At 40.5% G+C, this 17,085-nt stretch overlaps 1 protein-coding gene across 1 annotated transcript; it reads right to left on the minus strand.

Annotated features, from left to right (window-relative positions):
• Positions 1-8,991: 8,991 nt before the first annotated feature.
• On the minus strand, positions 8,992-11,745 carry LOC308146894 (uncharacterized protein). Its single transcript, XM_080518862.1, has 8 exons — positions 11,707-11,745; positions 11,487-11,598; positions 11,130-11,239; positions 10,815-10,923; positions 10,520-10,588; positions 10,295-10,371; positions 9,285-9,399; positions 8,992-9,200 (listed from the first exon to the last, which is right to left on the minus strand). Exons 2-8 carry the CDS (start codon positions 11,519-11,521, stop codon positions 9,110-9,112), a joined length of 606 nt encoding a protein of 201 aa, XP_080374988.1. The 5' UTR covers positions 11,522-11,598; positions 11,707-11,745; the 3' UTR covers positions 8,992-9,109.
• Positions 11,746-17,085: the final 5,340 nt, after the last annotated feature.

Genomic DNA, 17,085 nt, shown 5'->3' on the forward strand with positions numbered 1-17,085 from the left:
TCGAATGGCCGTTCAGTGGGACGTTCGCTGGGCTGTTGGGTCGTTTGAGCCAAGTCTGCAGAAGGCTGGGTGGAAGGTTCGGTGTCGGACCAATATATTGATTTATTTAGCCATCAAAATACATGTAATAAACTATTGTTGGCTTTATCTTTGTTTAGACTAATTAAACATAAAAGGAAATTTTACCTCATTTTTATTGTGTATTTTAGGTTTTTTTTTCATAGCCTTTTAATAAGAGAATAAAATCTGATTAGATGTGATTTGTATCAAATAAACACTTATTGTTCAATCCCTTGTTTTGAGTTGCAGTACAAAGATACGACTACTTATAAAATTAGCTTAAAGGATTTTTTTTTGGATACATTGAGAAAATAGTTACTGTAACTTGCCCTGGTTGAGTATAAAGTACATACCTAAAACCCAATGCGGTGTTAATCGGGCAAAAGACAATGGTGCTTATGGTAATTATGGTTATTATACATTCTGGAAATCCTGTATAAGCAACTTCAATTTCCAATATTCTTTCAGATAACCTATTGTTTTTAGTTTAAGTTACCAGATATGGTCCAATAAAGGGTTAACTCGATATCATCCAAATTAGATTAAAGTCAAATTTAGCACCAAAATCCTGTAATTGTTTCTTTTTATTGTGATTCCTGCTCAAAATTTCGACTGACGATCTCTTGACATAGACTTGAAATCAGAAACAGTCTGATGGTGTTTGACGTCAAGGTTCAGTTCTTCCCTCCAATAAAGTGAAGTCACTTCAGTCAGCCTTTCCTAAATGTCTGTACACACTTACAGGGTCTGAGTGGAGCGGCAGGTTTCGTTGCGGTACCACGTCCTGATGCTTCTCACGCTGGATTTGTTCGGATGCTTGGTGTTTCTCTTGGTGCAGCGGCATCTGTTGTGGGCTTGAGATGGTCCAACATGTAGATAGTAAAGATATAAACATGATGCCAAAAAATAAATAAATAAATCTGCAGTCGGGAATCAAGGATGTAAAGACATAAGACTCACTTTGTCGGGAATTGTCCGTTCTCGTTGGCTTTACACTTGTGTAAGAATTCCACATTGCGGTTTGCTTTATGTCAAATGGGACGTGCCGTTTGATGGGTACTTCAGTGGAATTGGGGATGAGGTCATCTAATTGCCATTTGACAAAGTGTCAGGTTCAGGCTATAGACATTTATTAAATCTGCAAGAAAGAACAAGACAACAAGGGTACGTTTCTTTTGACTCGCGAGGAGAATGGATAGGGAGTGCTTCAGCCACAACCTCCAACCCATTCTGAAGACTCTCATCCACTTCCTCTCTTTTTATTAGGGGTTCGAAGGTGGGGGGTGGAGGAAAGGTGAAAGAAAAGCACTGTAGTGGAAAATCACTAGACAAGCACAAGTCGGAACATTCAATATGCACGAGACATTGCTGCGTGGCAGTTTAGACAGGACATTGGTCTCCTGTCTATCAGTCTCGGTCAGCGTGTTCTTGCAAGTATTAAAAATACAAGATTAAACAGCAAGGGAGCCGTGCTTTTTGCACGGCGACTGAAACGCTTCAACTGATTTGGCATGAATGTGGATTAAGCATAAATGTAATAACTTATGTACAATTATTCCAACACATAGTCTTCAAATGGATGGCCGATGATGTCTCCGAATGGATTGTCGATGAAGTCTTCAAATGGCCCTTTGATGAGGTCTTTGAACGGCCATTCACTGGGCTGTTCAATGGAATCTTCGACTGGCTGTTCAGTGGAATCTTCGACTGGCTGTTCAGTAGAATCTTCGACTGGCTGTTCAGTGGAATCTTCGACTGGCTGTTCAGTGGAATCTTCGACTGGCTGTTCAGTGGAATCTTCGACGGTGTCTCCGGTAGGATTTCCAACGGGGTCTTCGAATGGCTGTTCAGTGGGACGTTCGCTGGGCTGTTGGGTCGTTTGAGCCAAGTGTGCAGAAGGCTGGGTGGAAGGTTCGGTGTCGGACCAAAGAGAATTGTCAGCAGATCGCAGGCAGAACTCTCCAAACTCCACGGAGTCGTCATCTCCCGGGCTGGTTTGAATCCTCCCGTTCATACCTACATAGATAAAAGGCTCCATTTACATGACAACGATTGACTGAAAACGGTGTTAAAAAGGACACGCATAAACACTGAATAAATATTGAAATTGTTTGGTTTGGTTTGAGGTCTTTTTTTACAATACATTAAGACACATGCACAGAGAAAACACTACGACGTAAACATTGAAGCTTCTTTAAACTGTCTTGTCTCCTCGTACCGGTTCACTCAATTTGTTGTAAATGTACAGTGTGGAATCTTCCATCGTTATTATCTGGAATGCACATTTTCTGTTTGAAGGCTCACGCTGTGTCTGATTGCTGCTCCGTGCCCTGATGTGTGTAGTGCATATTGTTTATATTTCTTCAATCGTAGTGGACACCAGCAGCACAGTCTTGCAGGGAAATCGTGTTATTTTTGACTCAAGGTTAATTGAGACTGTATTTATGTACAGCCTCAGTTAACCTTGAATGAAAAGTAATAATGGTGAATGTGCTGGAGTCTGTTTCACTTCCGGCTTCTTAATGTTTTCAGAGCCTGCTTTTATTTAGGTCAGTGATTGCAGGTACGAGTTGGTTATATTAAAAAGTAACTTCTTCTCTCAGTTAGTCCTGCCTTCATACCAGTGACCCTACAGTTGATTATGAATAAATAGATACTTTGGTAATCCCTTGTAACTTCCTAAAATGTTTCCTAAGAGATCCAACAATTCCAGAACAAATAAAGAAACAATATTTCCTCAGTGTAGTGAAAACAACAGCTTCAGATAATACTAAAGCCAATGCTAATGCTAATGCTAACGCCTGGTTTAATGAACAGCTCAAGGGTTTTATAAAAGTTTTTATGTAACACAAGTAACAATACTACTTAATCACAAATATATTTGACAAAATTAGAAGTCTAAAGAAGTCATGTTGTGACAACGATGTGTAATTATTCCCCAAAAACTAAAAAAAAAATTTTAATAAAAAAAAAATATATAAAGTGACTCCACAGTTTTTAATAAACTAATTATTGGTATTCAAACATCACATTCTCGCTTTTAAAATCTCCTTAATCTATAACTGGAACATGCTGAAAAATAATTGCAAAACACAATGTTATTCTGATTTATTAAAAAAACAACAACATTGTTTTGGGACACTCGTTATGTTATGAGATGACGGGAATAAAAGGTGAGAATTTCATCCTATTTTCAGTTTCCTTTTAACATTAAGTTGTGGAATACAGTGTCACTTTGTTCAATTTTGTTTTTGTTACATATTAATAACTGATTTGTGTTTTTTTAAACTCTGGAATGTCACAAAAGTATAAAAAATGTTTTTTAAATGAGCCTTAAAATGTTGCAATATTTGAATTTGGTAAAAGGTTAAATACATTATAAAAAATGTAAGATTTTTAAATATTATACAAATGATTATGACATAAAAAGTAGTTTGAAGTGTTTAATATTAAGATGAATCGAATATGAAGAAAGGAGATCTTACCCTCCACTGTCTCTCCAAGCAGAAAAGCCAACAAAAGCAGACGACCGATGAAGAAGACGATCATCGTGGAATCGAATGGAAAACACGTCTATCTTCGAGGACGAGCTGTTTATTCAGAGGATGAGCTGTGCTTAACGTTTACAGAAAATGTCTAATCTGCAGCAAAGGAAGAAGGACGTTTGAAATCTGAAGCAGATGATCTCTTCTTGTATCTCTGAGTGCGATAAACCTCCCTCTAAGGCCTTGGGCTGAAACCAACCCGGTGTCGCCGTGTCGAGCGTGTCAGGAGAGGCAAAGCCTTTCATCTACTTTCATCATCATGGTATTGTATTTATCCAGCACCCATCCAAAAATACATCCAACCAACAATGAAAACATGTAAATCTACCATTAGTAGTGTTGGGACCATTATGTAGCCCGGACACGTGGCACCATTATGTCGGGATTTACTACCTCATATGGATCACTATTTATGTTGTGGTTGGCTATCGATAATGATTAATAATTATCAAAGATAGTTATTAATAATGTTATTGAAATTTAATCTGATCTGTATCAGATACCTCGGAGCACCACCTGTCTTAACAGGAAATGATAGCCAATTCAGTTATATCAGTCTCATAAGATATACTAAACAGTTAATCAGGAATTTGAATTAATAGTTAAATTAATTACAATGACCAGAATTAACAGTCAAGCTTGAAGGATTTTGGAGTTTTTGACACAGAAGAGGTCGACATTTCATTCACCTTTGTGCACATTAATAAAACAGCAAGTATGATTCCAAAAATTATATTTATTAACAATGAAAACAAATAAAACACAGATTCTAACTACCTATATACAGCTGGGTGTGTGTAGGTGCATGTGTGTGTGTGGAGAGAGAAAGAGAGAGAGAGAGTTGGAGGGAGTGTGTGTGTGTGACGTGTGATGGAACTACAAAACAAGATGGCGGATCACAAGAAACTACATTCCAAATGGAGGTTGTCAGAGAGCAGGAGGTCTGTCCTGGGTCTCCACCATGTGCTGATAGCAATGGAACAATAGAAGCTAGCCGTAGCATCTGCTTCCGGTGTGTCTCTGCTAAAGGACCATTTCTAGAATGAGTTTATGTGACTGCGATTTGTCTTGTAAAACGTCAGGAGTCGTCAGATGGTGTTGGGTTATGGTGTGATGTTGTCTTTGATGTGATATGTGTAGGATTGAGAGTCAACAAGTTAAAGCAGATTAGCATGCAGACCCTGTGTCTGTGGCAGAGCTAACAGTGGTTTACAAGTTGATAACGGCTCCTAATATCATAATCAAAAGAACTCAATCACTGTAACAGAATCGACACATCTTCATGAAAGTTAAACAGTTCTATGCATAGCATCAGGTTTAACTAATCTCGAGTAATGCCCAGTTGTTGCCACTTCCTTGAAGGAGTTCAGTTGTTGACCTGCTGGAGAGAAGCTGGTGTCTTCTCCTGTAGTTAGCACCTCCTGCTAACTGTGGTTTGCTGGTTCTGCAGGCTGAGGAGAAGAAGATGGAGTTGATGTTTCAGGAGTCCTTCTTTGCAGCTCCTGGTTGTCCCTTTGTTCAGACTGAGGAGCTGGTCGCTCAGGTCTGTGATGGTTTTCCTGCTTGTTGAGGAAAACACAAAGAAGTTCTGTGAGGTGTTGTTTCCCTGGTCCCATCCTGGAGAAACCGGTTGGTTTCCCTGGAGAGCAGACGCTGGGTGCTGGTCTCTAGATCAGGGGAAGGTCTGACCCTCGTGGTCGGGTCAGCAGATGAGTTGAGGAGTGAAGGCCTCTGGTTGCCGGCCTCTTGTGTTAGCTGTGTGCTAACACTGGGTGAGTTGAGCTGCTTTCAGCAACTCACCTCCTTGGAGTTTGCTTTTCAAGAGAGAAAGAAGCCTGGCTTTGCAGGCTCTTTGTTCCACGTGTGGATTCAGAGGTGTCAAAGCCTGAGAGCGTCAACCAATCAGTGACTGGCTGATTGCATGGGGGAAGAGTCTTGTGAGCAGAAAGGGGGGGAGGAAGGTCCTGCAGAAGGCCCTCCACCCCCACTGGGTGTGATGGTCAATCACATTCCTGGGTCAGAATTCATGTCATGACTGTTTCTCATGACAAATGAATATTGTCTCTAACCAAAAAAATGAACAAACTTTCTGTGGTCCTGCAGATCCCAACAGTAGTAGTAGTACATAATGCAGTGCTACCGGCATGTTGGCATAGAACTATTAAAAAAAAATAGTGCAGGTTTGAACCTTTACTCTTTGCCCCAAAATGTTCAAAAAGAATGATACATTTCGAAATATTTGGACCGCATTTATTGACATGTGGATACAAGAGGCAAAAAGAGGCAGAGACACCACGGATAACAACAAGCTTTAAAGAATCTACGAGGTTATTTTTCAGTTCCATATGATATGAATGCTAAAGCTCAAATTTTACTTTGATAAGCATTCATCTTTGTCATGTGTGCACATTTTGAGCAATGACTGCGACTTCTAAGCTGATGCATTAACTGGCAGAGGGGTGCCTTGCTGGGTGGTCGGGGTAGAAATGGGGTTCATCCTCCTCTGAATCCGTTTCACTAAGAACTGCACCCATTCATCGTTTGGATCAACACAGATAATTTTCTGGTGATGTGTTTGAAATCTGTAGAGAGAAAGCAAGACGAGGGCTTCTGTTATTTCATGATATTAGATGTCTAAAATTAATTCATCAAACATGAACAAACACAAAATAGTGACAATGGAAGGGTCTAATTTCAGATTGGACTTACATAACAGCATTCATATGACACTCGCCTGTTGATTGGACTGTGATGCCCCGAATGTATCTGAAAGGAATCCTCACTCTGCTATAAGCCACGCAGCAAACTTGTAGTGAGAAAAGAAAATTGCATTGTCTGGCGTGAATCCAACAAAATGTCAAAAGCTAATTGTGATGCAAGCTGTGCACTGTACAATGAAGCAGCAAACGGCTGAGTAATAATTTCTTCTCATCCAATTTTTTGGAAAAGAAAAGGGGGCAAACTTTAGGACAGACTCACGAGTTCCAGGCCGACGTCCAATCTGGTTGACCCTGAACCGGGTAACAGCATCTCCGGCCGTCGTGAGCTCCGATGCTTCCAGGTTTAGTGAAGAAGAAACGTCTCGGTCTCTTAACAGAAGTGACACGTGACAAGACTGTTTAGCAAGACACGCATAAAGCATTCAATAATGAATATGTACCTCAAAAAAACATCAACAACAACATTGAAGGAAACCAAAAAGATCAGGTTTTGTCGAGATCAAAGAACCACTGGGTTTTTAGATGTGCGGTGACATAAAACGTACTTGTTATCAGTGTGGGGTCCGGGTGTAGTTGGCTGATACGGGTTCATCTTTTCAGTCTGACTGACTTCCTGTAATGGACCACGTTGTGGAAAGTCAGTTCCTCCAGACTCTATAGAGCAAACATCCAGATTTAAACTCAATGGACCCTACCGGGTTAGAAAAATCTCCAAAAACTGTCGCTCCAGTGGGAGTTCCTCGTCTGCTGTGGTCAGTATTAATGAAAAGTGGATCAATGAAGTAAGAAAAAGGAGAGAAAAGGCAGCAGGGTCAGAGGTGTCATGACGGAGTGGATGCTGGGGAACGGTTTGAAGAAGGACCAGTTGAAGGCGTTGACGTTGGTCTATAAACTCCTCAGAATCCCAAACCAGTCAAACGTCTCGAGAGACACCGTAGTGCCAGATACCGCAAGCACACCGTCAAAGGTCCGTTGAAGTTCATACCACAGATCACATGTTTTTATTGCACAATACTAGTACTAGTGACACAGAGTGAAAAAAAAAAACCTTTGGTATACCTCTACTCTCTGTATGGAAACACAGTGAAGTACTTTCTCTACATTTGTCAAAACCTTTGAGAGATGCACCAACACACTTTTGTCAAACACTTTAAATCCTGTCTGCTCTTATTGTCAGTCACGACACTCACCCGTCTCTTTTTGAGCAGTGACTCGTAACTTGTTATAAAGGCGTACGATGTAGCCCAAAACCCACGGAGCACGTGCATCAGTACAAACTTCCTCACCGCCAGTTGTAAAGAATCTGTCCAAACAAAGACAAACTGGTTGGAATCACATACAGTATAATCACAAAGTGTCTGTCATGAGGCCTTAAATGGCGAAGTACTATTGGTGGTCATCTTAGTCTCATGATGTCATAATGTGAGCAGCATGATGAGGAGGACTGTTTAAATACCAATTATAATTGAACCATGGATGGATGGATGGATGGATTATGGACGGGCTTACATAACAGTCTCTCTGGCGCAGAGTTCAGAGTCCCGCCTTGACCTTCGTGACTGACTTGTGTTCCACCGTCAGCGTCTCACCAACGTGAAGGCCAAGCTGGACTTCTGCCAGACGGAGGTCCGGGCCAAGAGAGGCCGGCTGACCGAGCTGGAGGCCACACTGGACGAGAAGAGGCACGTCTTGACGGGGATCAGACAGACCCGCGATGAGCTGCAGGGAGACAACCTGAGGCTGAAGGAGCAACAAGGACTGCTGGGAAACAAGGTCCTGCTGGGGGACTTGGAGGACATCATGGACGCCTCAGACCGCCTGGAGGAAAGACTGCTGCAGCAGAAGTCCATTGATAATGCTCCTGAGAAATGAACGAGATTAGGATAACCACTTCTGTTACTTTAACACTTGTCTTTCATGTAAAAATGTACATTTAAATACCCAATGGTCAAGGAAGAAAAATAAACGATCGAACGTTTCAGAAATTGCATTAGATGCACTTACTTCCTGTTTTTTGTTCCATGTCTGGGTGAGTTTGATATCATTTACCCAGAGACATTGTGATTTCACAAGCAGTGCTCCCACCTGACTTTTTTTTTTTTTTTTTTTTTAAAGCAAAAGCTTGAAGATGTGAAGACTTTGAGTCTGAATAGTAGGACGTTAATCGATGACTGAGAGCAGTGATTCCCAACTGAAAGGGACCTCATAACACACGACATGTCAAATCCAGTTTCTTCCTTAAACTCTCTTTAAACTCTATTCTTGTCCATTCCTTCTAAGAAGCCATATTCAATGTAACTTTCTTGGTACTGTCTTTTTTTTATTATTTGTTTTGTTTGTTTGTTTGACCGATTCCTCTTTCTCTTTAGCCTATACATTTAAATGTCAATTCTTAAACTTAGTAGTTTTGTGACATAGATGAATTAAATGCTGACTCACCTGTTATTAAAACTTTTTTTTTTTACATGTTGCTTAGCGACTATTCGTGGTTTAATGTTTTTTGTTTAGTTAACAGGTAAATTAGTTGTCAGAAACATTCTTAATAAGAATATACAATCGGTAATTTGTGGAATGATTGTGAAATGGTTTAGGGTATAAAAAAACACACAACATTAAAGCATCATTACAGGTAAAAAGCAATCCTGAAATCAACAAAATAGGACCCGTCCATAAGGAAAAAGTTTATTCTTGTGTCACAAAAGCAAAGGAGAAGCATGAGGCTGCGCTCTGGTTCCATTCGGCACTGGGTACTAAGGCATGAAAGCGGAACGGGATGGAAGAAGTTCAAACTTCGGCCACAAGCCTCTTCAGCAGGTCCCTGAACCTCGGCTGGGTCGAGTCCACGCAGAAGTCGCCTCCGTCTTTCAGGGCGACGCTGTGGAGCAGGAGACCAGACTGCAGGGCAAAGTCTTCACAGTGAGGGTGGAGGAGTTTTGCGTCACGGCGGCGAGACACTTACTGAACGACGGCAGAGCAGCCGGGCAGCGGCAGGCTCACCTCCAGGGACTCGAAAGAACTCTGTTCAATGAGGTTCCAGTTTTCGATCGGCACGCAGAGAAGACACTTTGGCTTGTCTGTAAGATAGACTTTTCAACATGAACTGAACACAAACAGATGACAGACTCCTTTAAACTGCAATGACATTGTGGAAACCTCCTTAATGGGGCCCCTTGCCGCTGCGCTGGATTTGGGGCCGGGTGAGTCGAGGCAATCGTTTTAAAAATGCAAGAATTGGCACGTGCTGCAAATCATTTCATGTCGCCATCAAAATCACAGAAAAGGCTTATTTCCCGTTCACCGATGTAATGTTTGTAGACACTTTCCCATAGAAAAGATATTGTAACCCGTGTGTCGACATAATAGTTCAATCTTGCCAATCTAACATGGAACTGACATGAAAAAGCCAAAAAGTGAGAGTCAGTACAGCCGCCTGACCGTAGGAGGCAGAGCTGAGCAGACGTGTTCTGAGCCAACACAGCCTGGAAGTTAGCGTCAATATTTTTACGCAGCGAAAGGATGTTTCTTTTTTAATATTAGCTTTTCAATTGATTCCTGTGACCAACAAATGTTGTCTGATCCTCCATCATTACGTACGGCGATACTAATCTCATCAAAAACTCCGGATGACACTATAAAGGGTTTGATTTCTGATTGGCTGGTTGGAGCAACACACTTCCAGGTACAGGGACGATTAGTACTGTTGGAAAACCTTTAGGAAGTGGATTTTGGATAATCTGACCCCTTTTAACTTTCTCTGCTGAGCTGTGTTTGTGACTTCAATCACTAGTAACTCAATAAAGCACTAAAGCTAAGCAAAATCAATGTTATTCACTCCACTTGTCAGAGGTCATAATATTTTAGCTGCTTGGTGTATATTCACACTTAGTTTTCTGCCTTGGCGATAATATCCAGGCCATAGTTACAATGACATCATACTATAAGTTATCTTGAAGGTATTATTAGACTCACTTTTAAAGCCATCAAATGGATTCACTACCACGTCAGGACTGATTTCTCCTTGGTCTCTCATGGGTTCATTACGTTCACTGTGAAGGTACATTGGTTATTACGTCAGACGGTAACACAGACCTGCAGTTCCAGCGGTGTTCAGATCGAGCTCTTTGTTGAGTCGTGTTTGAAGAATCACTAAATACACGTGACGACGACGCGAAGAGAAAGAACCGTGGGACTTACAGAGCTTCGAGGTACTGCACGAGGCTGGATGCTTTCCGACACCGCTCCCTGCCATCAGCCAGTGTCTCCCTGGAGATCAAACACAGTTTAGTAGATTAGTACCGCCCACATTTTACCAACACGTGAACTTCGGAACCAGAGGGAGCAATAGGTTAGATCTGCATTCTATCATTGCACTGTTGGAAGGACATGAGCAAAAGTGTTTTGCATATAGATTATTTATCTATTGTTTAATGTCAGAGTGGGTCAGGGCGACTAATAGAAATGCTGAAACATTAAACATAAAGATGCTCACATTATTTCAGTCACTGCACAGTTTTGGTTGGCAGGCCAAATCCTGACGCTCTTCACAGGGTTCCATTCAGTTAGGTGGTCAGTGACGGTCAGGCTGCAGCGACATCCACCTCGGGACAGGCAAAAATACAACTTTCTAACAAAGTAGATGTGTTTATTGTGTAGATCGACAACAATCTGGGGAATGTGGCCATTTATGAAGGAAAAATTTGGTTAAAAGTGATTCAAGTAAATTCCAATGTGTTTGATGGTGGTGGTTAGTAGTTGAGTGAGACATTGTGTTCGGTGAAGTATAGTTATGGAGACTTTCACGCACGGGTTTCATCCAAATTCCACTCATGGAGAAGAGACTTTTCCAGTTCCTGCAGGACCGGCCTCAATGGGATGAGTTCGGAGCAGAAAACTATATTGTCCTTGAGGAAGACACTGTCCACCAAAGAAAAGCATAAAGTATTTAGGGTTTGTTTTTTTATACATTTAATCCACAATAGCTTGTCTGGTATACGTTTTATACTCCTATCAGCTTAAAGAATCTCTCTAACTTCTTGCTTGTCATCGGTTTCCCGTGCCGTCGCGGTGTCGGTTCATGTGAGAGCTAAGTTCTTCCAGGCAGTCTTGGTTCAATACTCTCATGTTTATACGCTGCTTTTTTCAAATATATTAGCAGTCTTACTTGATGCTGGCCAAGCAAGGAAACGGTAGCAGCATCACGTGCAGGAATTGTACATCCTCCACAGCAAAATCGCCGTTGTTGGTGATAAATGGCGGACATTGCCTGCAAATGACTGTGAAGTGACATGGAAAACACTTTTCACCTTCAAAGTTTGGCTACGTTTAGTCGTCATTGTGCAAGAAAACTCAAGAATGTGCAGTTTGCATTGGAAGTGTCATACCACGAGGAGCTCCCTGTAGAATGAATTCTATCGCGTAGGTCGGCTGATGAGATCTGGGTGATTCGGTGCTATGCTCCTCCGGAGTAGGTTCCGCTTCCGGAGTGATCCAGCTACATGATACAGTCTTCATTAACGCTTAAGCGTGTACGAATAATCTTCTTAATCAGAAAAGAAACGGCCGACATCAGACGCGAAAACTCTGCACAAAACGCTGACGTAAGCAGTTTTATCACAGCATCGCTTATTCGATCTGGATAAAAACGAACTGCAACCTTTCTTTCCAACGGCAAATCATATTGTCTTTATCAAGAATATTCAAATACTGATACGAGTATCAGATATCGGGTCCAATACTGCATGGAGTACTCATAAGTGTTTGTTTCATCACATATTATACAGTTTGTCAACAATTTCACATTGGTGTCAGAAGTCCAACAAGGCATTCAAAGTGTTTCTCCAAATCCAGCCTTGGTCTTGAATTTCATCCAGTCTAAAAGTCCCTCTAGAGGCGCTGATCTGTGATCGGTGTTGCCAGATTGGGCTTCTTTGGGGACCCTGTTTGTGTTCCCGTTCTTCGTTTATTTAGTGCAGTTGTGCACTGATGACGTGTTCTTTAATATATATATATAATAGTTTTACGTGTTCAACGTGAGTTTTACATTGTTTGGGCTGGAAACGTTGAGTCAGACCTGGCAACCCTGGAAAAGACATGCGTTCCGGTACCGTGTGTTAATGTTTACGGTGGATTTCTCGCTCTGGATCGTAGAAACGCTGTTTTACAACCGGACCAGTTTGAACCAGAAGGAGAGGCTCCAGAAGAGCTCCAGACTCTACAGCAGAACTTTTCAAGATGTTCAGCTAAAAATATTATGTGTCTGAATATGTTACTTAGTTTGGGCATATGTGTTGTTACAGTTACTCCCTGTGGGAGGGTCAAAGTGAGTATCCACTACCAGAGGGATTGGTTATTTCCCGCCATGATGTCATGAAGGGAAAAACCTCTGAATCGTCTGTTTGAACGCAAGAAGCTAAAGGTCCTTCGAAAAAGTAGTACCCGTGTATTCCTTGTATTTATCAGTCCCATAAATACAATAGAATAAAATAGTCCAATCAATGTCTATATATTATGTATGTGGATTTAATAGGAAAGCAAAGGGTTAATGTGCAATTTTACATGTTTATTACAGATTACTGCCATGTTGGTCGACACTTACGTGTAAAGTGCCTCAAAAAATGGCACAAATATGATTGACCCGACACAAACCGTGCTGCCGTCGGCCAGCGTCGCACTGGAACAGAAAGATTAGAATCAGATCACTTCTGCCATCCGGCGTCAGAACGTCGTCTCCCTGATACAGTCACAGGAAGCGAACCTTCTCAAGTTGTTCATATATTGAAATAACACAGTTTAAAAGAGAGTTTAAAAAAAATCCCAAGCAAATCTATGTATTGATTTATTTAGCCATCAAAATACATGTAATAAACATGTCGTTGTTTACACTAATTAAACATAAAAGGACATTTTAACTCATTTTTGTTGTGTATTTTAGGGCTGTTTTTTTCATAGCCTTTTAAAGAGAGAATAAAATCTGATTATATGTGATTTGTGTCAAATAAACACTTATAGTTCAATCCCTTGTTTTGAGTTGCAGTACAAAGATATGACTACTTATAAAATTAGCCTAAAGGATTTTTTTTGGATACATTGAGAAAATAGTTACTGTAACTTGCCCTGGTTGAGTATAAAGTACATACATAACACCCAATACGGTGTTAATCGGGCAAAAGACAATGGTGCTTATGGTAATTATGGTTATTATACATTCTGGAAATCCTGTATAAGCAACTTCAATTTCCAATATTCTTTCAAATAACCTATTGTTGTTAGTTTAAGTTGCCAGATATGGTCCAATAAAGGGTTAACTCGATATCGTCCAAATTAGATTGAAGTCACATTTAGCACCAAAATCCTATAATTGTTTCTTTTTATTGTGATTCCTGCTCAAAATTTCGACTGACGATCTCTTGACATAGACTTGAAATCAGAAACAGTCTGATGGTGTTTGACGTCAAGGTTCAGTTCTTCCCTCCAATAAAGTGAAGTCACTTCAGTCAGCCTTTCCTAAATGTCTGTACACACTTACAGGGTCTGAGTGGAGCGGCAGGTTTCGTTGCGGTACCACATCCTGATGCTTCTCACGCTGGATTTGTTCGGATGCTTGGTGTTTCTCTTGGTGCAGCGGCATCTGTTGTGGGCTTGAGATGGTCCAACATGTAGATAGTAAAGATATTAACATGATACCAAAAAAATAGCAGTCGGGAATCAAGTATGATGGTATTGTTTGTAGGATGTAAGGACATAAGACTCACTTTGTCGGGAATTGTCCGCTCTCGTTGGCTTTACACTGGTGTAAGAATTCCACATTGCAGGTTGCTTTATGTCAAGTGGGACGGACTCTTTGGAGATGTGCGGTTGGATGGGTACTTCAGTGGAATCGTCGATGAGGTCTTCGAATTGCCAATTGCCAAAGTCTCCAAATGAATGGCCGATGATGTCTTCGAACGGCCATTCACTGGACTGTTTAGTGGAATCTTCGACTGGCTGTTCAGTGGAATCTTCGACTGGCTGTTCAGTGGAATCTTCGACTGGCTGTTCAGTAGAATCTTCGACTGGCTGTTCAGTGGAATCTTCGACGGTGTCTCCGGTAGGATTTCCAACGGGGTCTTCGAATGGCCGTTCAGTGGGACGTTCGCTGGGCTGTTGGGTCGTTTGAGCCAAGTGTGCAGAAGGCTGGGTGGAAGGTTCGGTGTCGGACCAAAGAGAATCGTCAGCAGATCGCAGGCAGAACTCTCCAAACTCCACGGAGTCGTCATCTCCCGGGCTGGTTTGAATCCTCCCGTTCATACCTACAGAGAAAAAAGGTTCCATTTACATGACAACGATTGACTGAAAACGGTGTTAAAAAGGACACGCATGAACACTGAATAAATATTGAAATTGTTTGGTTTGGTTTGAGGTCTTTTTTACAATACATTTAGACACATGCACAGAGAAAACACTACGACGTAAACATTGAAGCTTCTTTAAACTGTCTTGTCTCCTCGTACCGGTTCACTCAATTTGTTGTAAATGTACAGTGTGGAATCTTCCATCGTTATTATCTGGAATGCACATTTTCTGTTTGAAGGCTCACGCTGTGTCTGATTGCTGCTCCGTGCCCTGATGTGTGTAGTGCATATTGTTTATATTTCTTCAATCATAGTGGACACCAGCAGCACTGTCTTGCAGGGAAATCGTGATATTTTTGACTCAAGGTTAACTGAGACTGTATTTATGTACAGCCTCAGTTAACCTTGAATGAAAAGTAATAATGGTGAATGTGCTGGAGTCTGTTTCACTTCCGGCTTCTTAATGTTTTCAGAGCCTGCTTTTATTTAGGTCAGTGATTGTAGGTACGAGTTGGTTATTTTAAAAAGTAACTTCTTCTCTCAGTTAGCCCTGCCTTCATACCAGTGACCCTACAGTTGATTATGAATAAATATATACTTTGGTAATCCCTTGTAACTTCCTAAAATGTTTCCTAAGAGATCCAACAATTCCAGAAAAAATAAAAAACAATGTTTCCTCAGTGTAGTGAAAACAACAGCTTCAGATAATACTAAAGCTAAGGCTAATGCTAATGCCTGGTTCAATGAACAGCTCAAGAGTTTTATAAAAGTCTTTATGTAACACAAGCAACAATGCTACTTAATCACAAATACATTTGACAAAATTAGAAATCTAAAGAAGTCATGTTGTGACAACGATGTGTAATTATTCCCCAAACACTAAAAAAAATATTAAATAAAAAATTTTTTTATAAAGTGACTCCACAGTTTTTAATAAACTAATTATTGGTATTCAAACATTACATTCTTGCCTTTAAAATCTCCTTAATCTATGACTGGAACATGCTGGAAAATAATTGCAAAACACAATGTTATTCTGATTTATTAAAAAAACAACAACATTGTTTTGGGATACTCGTTATGTTATGAGATGACGGGAATAAAAGGTGAGAATTTCATCCTATTTTCAGTTTCCTTTTAACATTAAGTTGTGGAATACAATGTCACTTTGTTCAATTTTGTTTTTGTTACATATTAATAACTGATTTGTGTTTTTTTAAACTCTGGAATGTCACAAAAGTATAAAAAATGTTTTTTAAATGAGCCTTAAAATGTTGCAATACTTGAATTTGATAAAAGGTTAAATACATTTTTAAAAATTTAAGATGTTTAAATATTATACAAATGATTATGACATAAAAAGTAGTTTGAAGTGTTTGATATTAAGATGAATCGAATATGAAGAAAGGAGATCTTACCCTCCACAGTCTCTCCAAGCAGAAGAGCCAACAAAAGCAGACGACCGATGAAGAAGACGATCATCGTGGAATCGAATGGAAAACACGTTTATCTTCGAGGACGAGCTGTTTATTCAGAGGATGAGCTGTGCTTAACGTTTACAGAAAATGTCTAATCTGCAGCAAAGGAAGGAAGGAAGTTTGAAATCTGAAGCAGATGATCTCTTCTTGTATCTCTGAGTGCGATAAACCTCCCTCTGAGGCCTTGGGTTGAAACCAACCCGGCGCCGCCGTGTCGAGCGTGTCAGGAGAGGCAAAGCCTTTCATCTACTTTCATCATCATGGTATTGTATTTATCCAGCACCCATCCAAAAATACATCCAACCAACAATGAAAACATGTAAATCTACTATTAGTAGTAGTAGTAGTACATAATGCAGTGTTACCGGCATGTTGGCATGGAACTATAAAAAATAAATAGTGCAGGTTTGAACCATTACTCTTTGCCCCAAAATGTTCAAAAAGAATAACACATTTCGAAATATTTGGACCGCATTTATTGACATGTGGATACAAGAGGCAAAAAGAGGCAGAGACACCACGGATAACAACAAGCTTTAAAGAAGCTACCGGCAGATACGAGGTTATTTTTCAGTTCCGTATGATATGTATGCTAAAGCTCATATTTTACTTTGATAAGCATTCATCTTTGTCATGTGTGCACATTTTGAGCAATGACTGCGACTTCTAAGCTGATGCATTAACTGGCAGAGCGGTGCCTTGCTGGGTGGTCGGGGTAGAAATGGGGTTCATCCTCCTCTGAATCCGTTTCACTAAGAACTGCACCCATTCATCGTTTGGATCAACACAGATCATTTTCTGGCGATGTGTATGAAATCTGTAGAGAGAAAGCAAGACGAGGGCTTCTGTTATTTCATGATATTAGATGTCTAAAATTAATTCATCAAACATGAACAAACACAAAATAGTGACAATGGAAGGGTCAAATTTCAGATTGTACTTACATAACAGC

The sequence above is a fragment of the Blennius ocellaris genome (genome assembly GCF_963422515.1).
Source record: "Blennius ocellaris genome assembly, chromosome: 23".
Lineage (NCBI taxonomy): Eukaryota > Metazoa > Chordata > Actinopteri > Blenniiformes > Blenniidae > Blennius > Blennius ocellaris.